The 14,734-nt window shown below is 47.8% G+C and overlaps 1 protein-coding gene and 1 long non-coding RNA gene across 2 annotated transcripts in view; one reads left to right on the top strand and one right to left on the bottom strand.

The window, feature by feature from the left end:
- The window catches only part of DNHD1 (dynein heavy chain domain 1), a 76,475-nt gene that overhangs the window by 34,994 nt on the left and 26,747 nt on the right, over positions 1-14,734 (bottom strand). The window contains 9 exon segments of the mRNA XM_082476291.1: positions 985-1,192; positions 1,741-1,835; positions 2,221-2,419; positions 2,521-2,648; positions 7,628-7,941; positions 7,943-8,112; positions 8,606-8,763; positions 13,122-13,365; positions 13,456-13,721. Of these exon segments, the coding sequence (XP_082332417.1) occupies positions 985-1,192; positions 1,741-1,835; positions 2,221-2,419; positions 2,521-2,648; positions 7,628-7,941; positions 7,943-8,112; positions 8,606-8,763; positions 13,122-13,365; positions 13,456-13,721 (1,782 nt within the window).
- LOC309667691 overlaps positions 1-14,734 on the top strand; it is a 30,875-nt gene that overhangs the window by 1,122 nt on the left and 15,019 nt on the right. Inside the window, exon 2 of the long non-coding RNA XR_014267900.1 lies at positions 55-162. This is a non-coding gene — a long non-coding RNA (uncharacterized lncRNA). The remainder of the gene's footprint in view (positions 1-54; positions 163-14,734) is intronic.

Here is a 14,734-nt window from a genome sequence, read left to right as displayed (position 1 = left end):
TTCTGGATTCAGATAGCTTTACAAGTGTCCTCATGTCACTTCTCAACTTTACAGAAACTGAAAGTGGAAATAGCAGATGATGTATTAACGCAAGAAAGGCAGTGAGGAGCTTCTATCACTTGACTGCAAATCAAAGAAAATCTCTTGTCTTTAGGTTAAAAGGTTAGTAAATAAATGTACATTATATGATTTAAGCTAAAATAAAAATCTTAAGCCATGTATGCATATTTTATGATTTCCCTGTTTAACTTTTGGAATTCGCCAGTTGGGTTTCAATTAGGCTGGATAAGAGAATTTCTACTTTACTTCCCTAATTATACCATCTTGAGTACCCGTACATACGCTGCTCCCTCTGCGTGGCATGCCCTTCTCCCCTTGCAAATTTGGCAAACTCCTACTCCTTCAGAAGTCAGACTGAGGCCTTTGCCTAAGGGAAGGGAAGATTTCTCTAACTCTGCCGGTCCCTTGATGTTGGTCCTCTTTCTGAGATGCTACTGCCCTCAGTTAGGTGCTCTGTCATGCACCTGTCTCTATTCTCTTGTCCCTCTCTCACTGGACTGGGAGTCCGCAAGGGATGGGACTTCGGTCTGTAAATCTCAGAGTCTCCTGCATTTGGCTTAGAAGAGGCAGGTGAGTTTGATGAGGGAATGACAAAGGAATTAATGAGTGGGTGCAGTCTGGAGGACAGAGCATTGAAAGCTGGAGAGACGTGACCATGAGGAATTTCTTAGCACACGCAGAAAGGGGAGGACCTTTGCTGAAGAGGCCAGGCGTTGGGTGGGAGGGAGTGGGTGGGGGGCTCCCAAGAAGATTAAGACTGTACGAGAGCTACGTGGAAGATATTGTCTCAGAACAGACTGATGGCTCAGGCTGTCCAGGGGGGAGGGGGCCCTGGCTAGAGAAGCCAGATCCGGCAGGGCTTGGGGAATGAATACTCTCCCCAGCAGCAGGGGCTTTCACTGGGCCGCGAGGGCTGGGTCTCACCTGAAAGGATGAAGGTGCCACTATCCTTGCCCACCACCTGCCACTGGGGGCTGTGGGGCACTTGTCTCTTGGAGCGCTCTGAAGCTGGGGGCTCGTACGGCACGTGCAGGATGAAGTTGAGCAGTCGCAGCTGTCGTGCTTCCCAGGCCCGCTGCAGCTGCAGTAGGGTCTCTTGGGCATGAGTCCGTATGTTTTCACACCGCCAGATCTGGAACAGTTGGGTCTCAGGAACCAGGACTGGCTAATGGCTCAGGGGATAGCCTTGGAGCTGGGACTCGAGGGCCAGGGCCCAGGAGAGTGGAGGTCTCAGAGATGGAGAGTGGGACCATCAGGTTTCAAAGACAGGCCACCAGCATCACACTGTGACCAAGGGCTGCTGCCCTGAAACCCACTTTTTTGCAAGGCTCCAGCTGAGCAGACAATGCCTCAGTCAGCTCATGCTCTTTTGGGCCAGGGTAAGTGTTGGGGGACATCTGCCATCCTGTGTGCCCACAACTTCAGGGCTGCCACCCACTTCCTTCCCCTGGGAGGGAAGGGACATACTTTCCGTCACAGAGCATCTGGAACCACCCATCAGATCCCCATACCCTCCAGGCAGGCTAGCAATCTCAACCCCACCCCACTACAAGCCAATACCCACTGTCCTCCTTGTCTCAAGGGGCTGCTAAGCCTTAACTGGCTCTATTAGAGCTTAGCAAACAGGCCCTGGGCTTGGACCACCTTTCCTTTGTGGGCGGAGAGCGGGGGGCAGCCCACCTCTTTGATTCGATCTGTAAACTCCAGCAGGGGACAAGAGAGCAGCTGGCCCACTGTTAGGAGCTCTATGTTGTGGAGATCGCCTAACCCTAAGTCTGGAGGGGGAGGGACAACAAGTCAGGGCAACTCTCGGTCGTTGGCAGAGACCAGCCCAGCCCAGCCCAGCTCCCAGACAGCACGTCTCAGAGCACGACGCAGAGGCAAGGGCCCAGAACCTAAGGTCCAGAGCACAATTCAGAGTCCAGAGGTAAGACTCCAGCCCAGCCCAGCCCAAGTCAGCAGAGAGGACCCACGTGGTAGTGCGAGAGGTTAAGAATGTTTGTCCCTGTGGGGGAAAGGAGGCTGTGGTCCGTGAGGGAAGACCAGGGCAACCTGAGGAGGAAAGGTGTTTCCAAAAAGAGCAATAGGGAACTTAGTTGTCCCATTGTTCAAACCCTACATCCTTCCCTTCCCCTCCCTTCTGACTCTACCCAAACCCACCTCGCAGGAGGGCTTGGCAGTTGACGTTCTGCAGCTGGAGGCTGCCCAGCCTGGTGAGCAACGGCAGGAGGCTGCGGAACTCCTCCAGCACGTGCATGCAGCGCTGCAGAACTGGGCTGTGCAGCCCCAGGGTTGCACTCATCTGGGCCGCCTCTGTCAGCCAGCCATCTGTCTTCTCCTGGGCCACAGCCAGATTGAACTGTAGGGAGAAAGGCACACTGGCAGCTGGAGACCCTTCCCCACCCCGACCCCTGCAGACTCTCCACTCCCAGGCAGGAGGTCCAAGGAGGGTGTCAGCACCTTGGCAAAAGCCATGCACTTCCACTCGCTGATATTTTCAGAGATGACTCGGTACAGGTGCCAGATGCGCTGCTGCTGCACAATAGGACAGGTCCCACAGACTGGCAAGGGCACAGGACTCTCGTCCCCTGTGGGATAGGGCTTGCTGAGGCCCAGGCTATGTGCAGGGCTGGGGGTGGGGGCATGATGGGGGATGGTCAGTCAAGAGCCCATAATGACAGAAGGGAGGGTCCTGAAAGTGCCAGGGACAGGGCAGGTGGGGTTGCCCAAAATTGTTCAGTACAATAATCCAAGGGAGAGTTAGTCCAAGGAAAGAAAATCTAGGAAAATGTGATAGTGATGAAAGGGAAGGATTCCTCTTCTATTAGTTTCTGTCTCACTTATGCCACTCCGGCCACACCACACTCTTTACTGTTGCTCAGATACACCAGGCGTGCTCCCTCCTGCTGAGGGCCTTTGACTGGCAGTTCATTCTTTCTGGAACACACTTCCCCTAGAAAACCACACGGCTCAGTCCCTCACCATATTCAAGTCCTTGCTCAAATATCACCTTCCGAATGAGGCCTATGCAGCCCACCTCATTAAGAACTGCTAGCCACCCTCCCTGGCATTCCCAACCCCTCCTAGCCTGCTCTACTTTTTTTCTATACCATTTATCACTTTCTAACATATTCCATCATTTGGTTATATTTTATGTTTATTATTTGTTGTCTTTCTCTCCCAGCTAGAACGTTCAGTTCATGAGGGCAGGGGTTCTGTCATTTGTTCATTGATATACTTCAAGCATGGTGCACAGTAGGCACTCAACAAATATGTGTTGGACAAATGAATGAGTTCAGTGAGATGCATATGAAAAAAGATCTGGCCCACAGGGAGGACCATAACGGGTAAATGGTGATGCTCCCTATTTTGTCTGTCTCTGACCATTATTCCCTCCCTTCATCTCACAAGCTTCTGCATTAGTTCTTAACCAAAATTTATATTCATTTTTGAGATATGTGTCAAAAATAATTTGTTATTAATAATAATTATAGTACTGAGGTTTGCAATTTACTTAAAAGACATCAGACCAGATTGAAGAATATTGCGATAAAACTGTCACTCTCATTCACTTGAATTCCACTGTACCTTCTTGAGTGAGAGAAAAAGTGAAAAAGCTACACCCAAATGCTGAGAACCATGCATCTTACGTGATGCATCACCCATCATGCAGGTCTGAGAATCACTAGGCTATCAGCGCTCTGATCTAACCAAAACGCAAAACAAAACCAAACCCGAAAAACCACACACACAAAGTAAATTAAACTCTTTAAATCTTCCTTTGTCTGAACTCAAAAGATCCAGCTAGAAACCCATATAATCTTTTTTTTTGTATGCGCCATGAGGCTTGAGGATCTCAATTCCCAGACCAGGGACTGAACCCGGGCCAGAGCAGTGGGAGAGTTCGGAAGTCTAACCACAAGACCGCCAGGGAACTCCCCCCGTATAATCTTTGATAGCAGTTGTCTTAACATTAAATATTGAACAAGTAAAGAACTCTCTTTGTAAGAAGGAGCAGACATAGTATCTCCAGACACACGAGAAAATAAAGACAAACTTGAGGATTGTCTATTCCGTAAATTCCATTGCATTTTAAAACTTTTTATTTGGAAATGCTATCAAACTTTTTAAAATTGCAAAAAAAAAATAGTAAAAAGAATTCCTGTATACCCTTTATCAAGATCACCTTTTGTTAACATTTTACCCATTCTCTTTACCATTTGTGTTTACATGCTCTGTGGGTGTCTGGGCAGGTGTGTATACACACACAAATGCATAATTCTTCTCTGAACTATTTAAACTAAGTTACATATATCATGTCCCTTTACCCCTGAATACTCAAGTGTGTATTTACTAAGAAAAGGGATATTCTCTTCTACAACGTTGGTACAATTATCAACTTCATATATTACATTGATATAATACTTTTATCTGATCTACTGTCTATACTTCCATTTTGTCAGTTGGCCTAGTAATGTCCTCTATAGCATTTTTTTTCCCCTCAAGTACAGCATCCAGTCTAGGGTCAAGTACCATATTTACTTGTCATGTCTCCTCAACTTCTTTTAATCTGGAACATTCCCCACAGTCTTTTGTAACATAGACATTTTTGAAGTAGACAGTCCCCTTTCTCCCTTTTTTGTTAACAGAAAGTTTCTTGTGCTGTGTTTCTATGCTTCTTTTCATGGCTGAGGTTGTAAAATCACTCTCAGCTGGACTGTTGAATCGGTAATGCTGGACTGTTGAATCGGTAATGTTGTGTCCTCTGGGTATCACGTCTGGAGGTACGTGATGTCCATTTGTGTCTCATCTGTCCCTCATTGGCGATATTAATTTTGATCACCTTCAAAATGTTGCCCAATTTCTCCACTGAATTATTACCTTTGCAACTAATAAGTAGTCTCTGAGGGAGACTCTCTAAGACAGTGCAAATATTCTGTTCCTCATCAAATTTGCCCCCGAATTTGGCATTCATTGATGATCCTCTCCCAATCCAATATTTACCATGATGGTTGGCAAAATGAGGGCCCTCTCCAGCCCTCCCTTCACACTGCCCAGCTGGCTCCGGCATTCTACTGTAAGCACAAGTCCTCATTTCTCCCTCACTGATTTATCTACTTAGTATTAGTATGGATAATACATTCCTGTTTTTTTCAGTAGTTTACTTTGTACTTCCACTGGTGGTCAAATTGTCCCAGATTTGTCCAGTTGGCATCCCTTCTGTGTCCTTGTGCCATGTCCCATCACTTTTAAAAAGAACTTAACACTTCCTTACTTTCTGGCTTAAAAAGATATTCCACTCTCATCTTGTACCTACCCTGCCATGGCCCTGGAATCATTCATTCTCTGAGGAGCCCTGATTCCTTTTAGTGGGGAATGGTATTAGAAACTACGATCTGGGCACAATGTGGCTCCTTGCTATTGGAGTGTATTTCCTTCTTGGACTCTTCAGTAGACAGAGCTAGGAAATATGTTCATGTATATATACACATATACATACACTTATATACATATACATGTGCACTTAATCAAACAAATACAACATGTGTATGTGTGTTTTAAAACGCAATGGAAATTGCAGGGACTGCCCTGGTGGCACAGTGGTTAAGAATCCGCCTGCCAATGCAGGGGACACGGGTTCGAGCCCTGGTCTGGGAAGATCTAACATGCCACGGAGCAACTAAGCCCATGCGCCACAACTACTGAGGCTGCACTCTAAAGCCCACGAGCCGCAACTACTGAGCCCGTGTGCCACAACTACTGAAGCCCGTGCACCTAGAGCCCGTGCTCCGCAATAAAAGAAGCCACCTCAATGAGAAGCCCGTGCACCGCAACGAAGAGTAACCCCCACTCGCCACAACTAGAGAAAGCCCACGCACAGCAACGAAGACCCAACGCAGCCAAAAATAAATAAATAAATTTACTTTTTTAAAAAAAGAAAGAAATTACAGAGTAGACACCACAGAAAATGGAAGCTTATAAGATAAATTCACATTTCCCCAGAACTCAAAAAAAAAAAAGAATAAAAGAAATAATGATGAAGCAGATGAAAGAAATGGAGGAGAGATCCAGAAAATCCAACATACAAATAAAAATTCTGAAAGGGGAGCAGAGCAATTGTAAGAGCCATTATCAAATAATCGAAAAAAAGATTACCTACAAAGGAAGAAAATCAGATTGATATCAGATTTGTCCAAAATGATAAATGTCAGAAGACAGTGATGTAATATCTAAGTCTGGACAAAAAAATTTTGTGACTTCAGAATTCAATATTTAGCCAAGCTGTGATATAAGGACATTATACAGTCATTCTTAGCCATAAGAAGTTTAGAAATTTTAACACCTCCAACTCCCTTCTTAGGAAAAAGAAATACTCAAAGAATTATTGCAGCCATCCAAGGAAGGAGTGAAAATAATGAAAAGATGTGGTACTTTAAAAATTGGCAGTGGGTAAACAAAACCATTAAACCTTAGATATCAAAATAGTTGTTAACACAGTTATAGAACAAAGCAAATGTCAAAGGTAGTAAGTAAAATAAAGGATACGTGGTGGAAAATAAAGAGTAGTATTAATGGTCTTGATCTAAGACCCTAGATTATTTTTAAAAACTGGGAGTTTGGTGAGGAGACAGGGATGGAAGAAAGAAGTAAAAGCAATGCTGTGGGGTTTCCTGGGCCTAACCCCACAAGGCCTGAGTCCCCTACTGTGCTTTTCCACAAATGTCCCAACCACTAGCAGGAAAGGTCAAGGTCTGGTCTACATCAGTTACAGTATAGGATGAGGGTCTCCCAATACTTGACCAAAGAAAAAGCCCCTTGTTTGAGGATGGTCCCACAGTGTCTTCTACCTCACATTTGGTCAAATGGCCCTCCCTGGGATTGAAGATCCCACAGGCAGAGATGGTAACGGTTGGCGGTTGGCCAAGAGGCAAGTCAGAAGCAGTGTGCCCTTCCAAGGGATACAAGTGACCAACAGAACTGACTGCACCTGAGAAAAGAAACTGGAGCCTACAAAGTTCTTTAGGTGCAGAGGGGAGCCAGCCTAGCTACGCCACTGCACAGAAGGGCTAAGGTCAATAGTTCTGTCCCGGTCTCCTACTAGGGGCCGGTGAGGCCTTTAGTAGCCACCTCTCTCCAGCACATTGGCTGGAAGCAGTGGCCGTGGAGCATCAAGACCCCTTTTTATCTGGGACCTGCTGCCTGGTGTAGGACTGGGTTGAACAGGGCTACACAAAGGCTAAGGACTACGATGAGGACACCTTTATATTTCTCCTGCACAAGCTTTTAGCCCTCTGACCCCATCACATTCTGATGGAACGCTCACCTATTTGCCTTCTCTACCAGACTGTGTGCCCCTGTATCCCCACCCTAAGCACAACACTTGACATACCCAATGTATTTAGATTTTGTCCTGCAGTCTTCACATATAAAAGAGACTAAAATGAAGGTATATGATTCCCAAGACTTGCTTAGGGTCACCCAAGATGCAGGTCCCTGAGTCCCAACCCTGATCTCAGTGGGAGGGGGCATCCCAGGGTGGCGATGGAGGGGCCGGGGCCCTCGGTACCAGTGACGGTGGTGTAGGCATGGTGCAGTTCCCTGAGGCTGCTGGCTGTGTTCTGGAACTGACGCTCCAGGGAGATGAGCTGCCGTTCAGTGCTCCTCTGCTCCTGCGCAGGGTCCATGAAGGGACCGGACAGGGCCTTCCCAATCAGGCCCTCCAGCTCCGCCAGCGCCGCCGCCATCAGCTGCTGCAGCTTAGGCACAATGGCATGTCGCTCACTGAGCAGGAGCCCTGAGGCCTGGCTTTTCTCAAACTGGAATGACTCCCACGTGTCCAGAAGCTGCGGGGCGGGCAGAAGGCAGTCAAGCAGAGGTGGTTATGGGGGAGGGGCACTGGGAGAGACGGGAGAGGTGCCTTCTCACCGAGATGTCCAGTGCCTCATTCTCAGCACTGAAGACACCAAAGTCGTTGTGGATGAGCTCATAGAGTGACCGCGTATATTCCATTCGCTCCTCCAGCTCTGGGTACCGCTCGTTGGCCTCGTTCAGCTGCAGGGACTACAGTATGAGACCAGCACTCCCACAGCCCTTTGCACTTCTCTAGGCCCATCCTGAGGGGCACTCCCATCTGCTAGAGGCTCCAGGCCCCAGCAGCCACCTTTTAACCAGCTGGGATCAGGGCAATCTGGGATCAGATCCGCCATCTGACCTAGGTCTCCCTGAAGACAGCACAGTTCCTCCCCCGTCAGATCGTTGCCCTGATGGCAGGGTATGGATCCCTACTTGACTGTACAGAGAGCAGAACTCGGTCTCTGAAAGCCAGACTTTATCTCTCTCAAGACACCAGGGCCTCCCCCTCTCATGATGATATTGAGGGCCACGTGAGCAGGATGAGAACTGGCAAGGGCGGACCATGCATGTGAGCACAGTTTAAGAGCATCAAGCCCGGTCGAGAGCTCAGCTGAGACTTGAAGGGAGTGTGCTGGGCATGCGAGCGGGACGGCCCTGGATAAGCTGGGAAAGGAGAATGGGGAGAGCCCACCTTCTGGGAGCACCACGTGAGGGCGTGGATGTCTGAGTTGATGGTTTGGAAGGCCTTCGTGAAATCTGTGAGCTCTGTTATTAGCTGCTGACCACGGCTCCGGCATTCGTTCTGTACCTGTTCAAGAAGGTCCTTCCTGATGCTCACCAGCTTGGATTCTGAAGACAGGAGAGAGTTAGGCATGGGGGGGTGAAGTGCCAGGGGAGCGTGGCGGGGCTGGAGTGGGAGCAGGTTGAAGGGGCAGCCAGAGCATGAATTCGTTCCCTCAGTCACTGAACACTTACTGGACCCCTGCTTGGTGTCCAGTCAGCTGCAGTGCACTTGGGCCTGTGCTGGGCACCGGTAGACAAGAGTGATGAGTGAGACAGAAAGTGTTCCCACCCTCAGCAGCTCACAATATGGCAGCAGAGACAGACATATAAGTGGATAATCACATACCAGTGTGATAAATGCTCTTCAAAGAGCCCTCAACCTGGCTCAGTGAAGGGGCAGGAGACCTGAGGACGCTGGGGAAGGCCTCCTCAGGGAAGGGGACGCCAAGTGGATGAAACTGTGTGCAAAGCCACAGGGATGCCGTGTCCATGAAGAGCAGAATGCCCACCACAGATAAACATTTTCTATCTGAGAAGTCTTACTGCCTCTGCTCTAGTAGAAGAGGTACCAAGAAGAGTGTGTAATCTGCCTTTTGGTTTTAAGGATTAAAGGAAAGAGGCTCTCAGGTGGATTTGGGGCTAGAAGATAATCTTGGAAGCTGGCTTTGGCAATATGAACACCTCCACTGTCGCCGAGGACAGGAGTAATACCAACATGATACCTCGTCAAATCTGAGATGCCACTGATTGTAAGAAGCACCATTATTTTACATACACCACGAAAAAAGAAAAGATGATGCCATCAATTATAATACACCTCTTAAGTTCAGAGATGTTAAAATATGCACAGAGCAGCAAAATACAATATAGAAATAGGGTATGGAGTATGCCACAAAATACAGTATAGAGTGCTTACTACATGCCAGACACAGTGTCAACTACTTTACCTGTATTAACCCATTTAATCCTCACAAAACCCTTTGAGGTAGATACTATTATTGCCCCTATTTTAAAGATAAGCAAAGTGAGACTCAGAGAGGTTAAATATCAACATCACACAATGCTAGAGCAAGGATTCAAACTCTGACAGCCTGGCTCCACTGTGTTATATTTTATGTTTTGAAGGGTGAAAAGTAAATTAACTCATCCTCCATGAGCATCTCTGCAACTGGAAAGTAGGACAGTGAGTTCCAGGCACAGGTAATTGAGACATACAGGGAATGGACCTGTTGGAGCTTTGGAGGAGGTAACGAATAGGACTTGGCACCAAGAGCTGAGACTGAGAAAACCAAGACAAGGGAAATTCTGAGGGGTACCCAAGGTTGAACAGAACACAAAGATGTGCACTTATCCCTTTTCAAACTATCCCATTGACCTATGACAGTAGCTAGGCCATTGCCATGGTGCCGCTTTCTGACCAGCAGCACGGGGCCAGTGAAGACAGAGAGGAGCTCAACAGTGACACTGTGTGGTATAAGGGAGCAATGGACTGATAAAATACCAGGGCTCCTGGAAGTTGGAGACGGATGGGAAAACACATTTGAGAGATATTTAGGAGGCAGAAGAATGGAAAGGATTTGGTGACAGGCTGGACGTGGTGGAGTTAGGGAGAGGGAAGAGTAAAGTATGAACTCAAGTTTCTGGTGAGGCCAACTCATAACAGTAGGTAATTCAAGTATTCAAGGGAGCCCAAGTAGAAGAGGAACAAAGTTGCAGGATAAGAAGACAGAATTAGATCAGCAAGAAGGATGAGAGTGGACAGAAGGGAATAAGGTGAAATGAAAAAAATTAAGCATCTACTGCATGTCATACTCAATGCTAGAAACATTGCAAATAATATCTCATTTAATCCTCCTTCCCATAACCCTGTGAGCGACTACATTGTTATGCCTATGTTACAAATAAAGAAACTGAAGCTCAGTGATCTGAAGTCATGCAAACCAGTAAAAAACAGAGCCAGGATTCTGAACCCTGTGCTTTTATCTCTCCATCTGCTCCTCTTGAAGAGGCCAGTTGAACCTGGACTAAGGACCAAGAAGCCAACAAACTAGAAAGAACACTGACTTCCTGAGCAAGAGTGGAGCAAATCCTGCCCAAAACAGGGTCAGAAAGAAAGCAGGCCAATCACAGGTCCTCCTGTTCCTGCCTTGCCAGCCTGAATCCCCTGTGCATTTAGGAGCGACGGTTGGGGAAAGAGCGGGGAGTTCTGTGGTCTAGAAGATACCTAAGGAGGTATGTGCTTTCATCTGTGGAAGAGCAAAGGCAGGGAGGGCTAGGCAGGCAAGCACTTTTAAGCAAACTCTTTCAGGCCCAGCTCCAAGGCCTCCCACCTTATAAAGAAAGCAGGCCTGGGGACTTCCCTGGTGGTACAGTGGATAAGACTCTGCGCTCCCAATGCAGGGGGACGGGGTTCGATACCTGGTCAAGGAACTAGATCCCACATGCATGCCGCAACTAAGAGTTCACATGCCACAACTAAAGAGCCTGCCTGCCGCAACTAAGGAGCAGGCGAGCCGCAACTAAGGAGCTGGTGAGCTGCAACTAAGGAGCCCGCCTGCTGCAACTAAGACCTGGTGCAACCAAAGAAAGAAAGAAAGCAGGCCTGGAGGCCATGGATCTGAGAGTATCTAGTCTCTGCAGGAAGCAGACATGATTGGTTACTGCCATTCATGGGTGTTTTAGGTGACAAAACCTCTCTGTTTCCCAGAAGAACAAATCACCAGCTTCCCAATCTACCCCTCTGTGTGTTTCTCCACAGCCATCTCCTGCATGGAGGCACTTAGCTAGTAACCAGTAGCATGAGACATCCTTCCCATGGAAAGGGAGGAAGAGAAAAGAGGAACAAGACTAGGTCTTAAACCAGATTTCTCAGAGACCCAGGGAGACCTACTAGGCCTTGGCCTCGTGGGGGTAGGTAGACACATGAGGTGGGAAACTGAGATGGGCTGAGCGGGGAACAGACAGCAGAGTGGGCTTGAGCTCCACTTTCCATGTATCACTTTGGGGAGATACCCGCTTGCAGGGTGCCCTCATGCTCATGTGACATGAGATAGTCACAGCAGAGCAGAAATCATGGTGTGATGTGTTGTGCCAGAAAGAGGGCCAAATATAACGTTCCCAAGTCCGCCACAGCTCCCAAATGGCAGGGGATACAGGAGATAGTGGAGAGTTGATAGCCAGTGGGCCCAGATAGGGTTCCTGTGTGGAGGGGCGAGGGACCCTTAAGCAGAAGCTATGGGGTGGCCAGCCTAAGACAAAGACTGGATGAAGGGTTCACTAAAACCCTAAGGATATGTAATGTCAGCAGGAGCCAATGCAGAGCCGAGTCAGCAAAGGTAGACACTCTGGGCTCCTATTAGCCAGGAGAACACACGCCAGCTACACCAGCTCAGAACACAGCTGCACCAGGAACAGCAAGGTCACAAGGAGGGCAGAGACCTCAGGGAAGTCAACAGAAGCCAGCAAAGAAGAGCACACAGCCCAGAAGCCCTCTCTAATGCCGGGGCCACCTTGGGGAGGAAAAGGAGTAGAGGACACTTGAAAATCAAAACAATCCAGAACTGTAGTATGAATTTTGAATTGACCAAATACCCAAAATAGACTGAATTAGACCAAAAGTGCTGCTTTAAATTAAAAAAAAGTGCACTTTCAATTGGAATACAGTTGTCCCTTCGGGGGATTGGTTCTAGGATCCCTGAGGATACCAAAATCCACACATTTTATAAATGGCATAGTATTTGCATATAACCTATATATGTCCTCCTGTATACTTTAAATCATCTCTAGTTTACTTATAATACCTAAAATGACGTAAATGCTATGTAAATAGTTGTAAATACAATGTAAATGCTATATAAACAGTTATCGGTTCAAGTTTTGCTTTTTGGAACTCTCTGGAATTTTATCCACAGACACAGAACACGCAGATTGGAAGGGCCAACTGTCTCTTTTTTCACCATCAGCAGAATTTAGGGCTACAGACTAAGCCAAGATCAGTTAAAGAGAGTAACTTTTTATACATGCAAATTGTAGTGTCAATTTTGACTTCTACACGTGGGGAGAGGGCACCCTTGATTCCTAGCCTGAGTTCTCCTAGCCTAAGGAGCAGGCTAGGATTTTTCTCAGTCACATTTGGTTCGAACTACTTCCGCGCCATAAGAATAGAAAGTGCTAGGTGACAGGGACACAATTCCTATGGAGTATGGTGAATGAGTAGAGCCAAGACAGGTGGAGAGGCTGTCCTCTGCAGTGATCACACCTTCAGTTGCAAAGGGAAGGGCCTGGGACCTGGGGCTTTGGGAGGCCCTACAGGTCCAATGAGGGGCCTGCACCAAAGGTCCCTGGAGGACACTGAAGGCCCAAGAAGGGCTGTGTGGATAAGGTACAGAAGGCAAAGGAAAGGAGGGAAGATAAGCAGCACTCACCCGTCTCTACCTGTATGTCACGGCAGCTCAGCAGCAGCAGCCCGCCTTTTGTGATCAGCTCCATGGGTATGCTGGAGACACGGGCCTGCCAACCATTTAGGCAGCTCACCAGCATCGCGTAGTTCTTGACAGGACAACCTCTCATAGACTCCAGCTTCTGAGGCCCCCAGGTTTGCAGGAACTCATAAATGCCTTTCATCCAGTGATGGTCCCTGCAGAATTCCTGCACCTCCCGCAGCATGCCCTAGGGGCAGACAAGGTGTTTAGGGCAGAGGTGGGTGGCTATGATGGGAATTGGTGGCCACCGTCCCATTCTTTAAACCTCTGTCCTCACCTCCAGCAGGGCCTGTTGTATAGCCAGTGCCTGCTGGATTCGAGGGCTGTTGTCCAGGTCCTCTTGCAGCTGCTTATAATTGGGGGGCAAGTACTGGCCCCGCAGCCGGTGCCCACAGACCTCCAGGGCTTCAGTAACTGTGTGAGACTTCCAGGGCCACACCATTCCTATACTCGGGCCGCAGAAGATGTCCACAGCGTCGCTGGGTTGGCCCTGGAACTGGGGCATCATGAAGTCCGTGTCCGAGTCCTCCTCTTCATGTTCTTCTAGGGGGGTACATGCCATAATTGTCCCTAGTCCTCCAGGGACCACACACAACCTCTCCCTCTACCCTGAGTGTGTACACACACATACACACACACACACACACACATTCTCTGTTCATGAGTGAGTTTACACATACATCTACATCATAAACACAGTACCAGACCCACCAAGGGAATTTATTAGTTAGGGTTCAGGTGCACAGAACAGAATTCAGTCTAGCTAGTAAAAGCAGGGAGGAAATTATTATAGATTATTACATGGGTTGTGAATAACTGCAAGAGCTGAAAAACAAAAACATTCTAGGCCAAGTGTCTAGGGCTCTGTGCTGCCTGGCAAATTGGGATGTCATTGCCATACCACCAGCTACATAAGCACATGATCATAAGCGATTACGAGCCCCACCAGCAGAATGGATGGCATATGCCTTGCCTCTCTCCCCTACTTACCTCAATTCTGAGCTGAACTCGCATATAGATCTAAATCACATATGACTCCCAGCCGCAAGGGGGTCTGAGAAACACAGTTTATAGCACTCTAGCCTCTGCAGAACAGAGGAGGAGGTGAGAAAGGAAGCTGAGCAAGCCCGTCCTCAGTATCCGTCTTAAGGAATATCCTTGAACTTGGCCTCCCCCTTAATTCTTAGAAACTGTTTAATTGCCAATTTTAGTATTTGTGTTAAAACTTTGCACAAAAAGGGAGAAGAAGCATCGAAACGTTCAGAAATTAGATCCATACTGCCAACGCCTAAACACCACAGTGCCCGCAAGGGCCCATCCTCAGATCTCTTCTCTTCCCCATCAGTACTCACTTTCTAGGAGAGCTCATCCAGTTTCATGGTTTTAAATACCACCTATTTGCTCTGAAATTTATGTCTAGCTCAGATCTCTCCCTGAATCCCAATCCCACTTAAACAACTGCCTAGTCTACATCTCTACTTAGATGCCTAATATGCACCTCAAACTTTTAACAGCCCAAAATGAGCTCTGATCTCTATCCGCCCCCCCGAGATTGC

The sequence above is a fragment of the Balaenoptera physalus genome, assembly GCF_965194825.1.
Source record: "Balaenoptera physalus genome assembly, chromosome: 10".
Taxonomy (NCBI): domain Eukaryota; kingdom Metazoa; phylum Chordata; class Mammalia; order Artiodactyla; family Balaenopteridae; genus Balaenoptera; species Balaenoptera physalus.
Note: the sequence above shows the minus strand (reverse complement) of the source record. Positions and strands in the feature narration are given on the sequence as shown.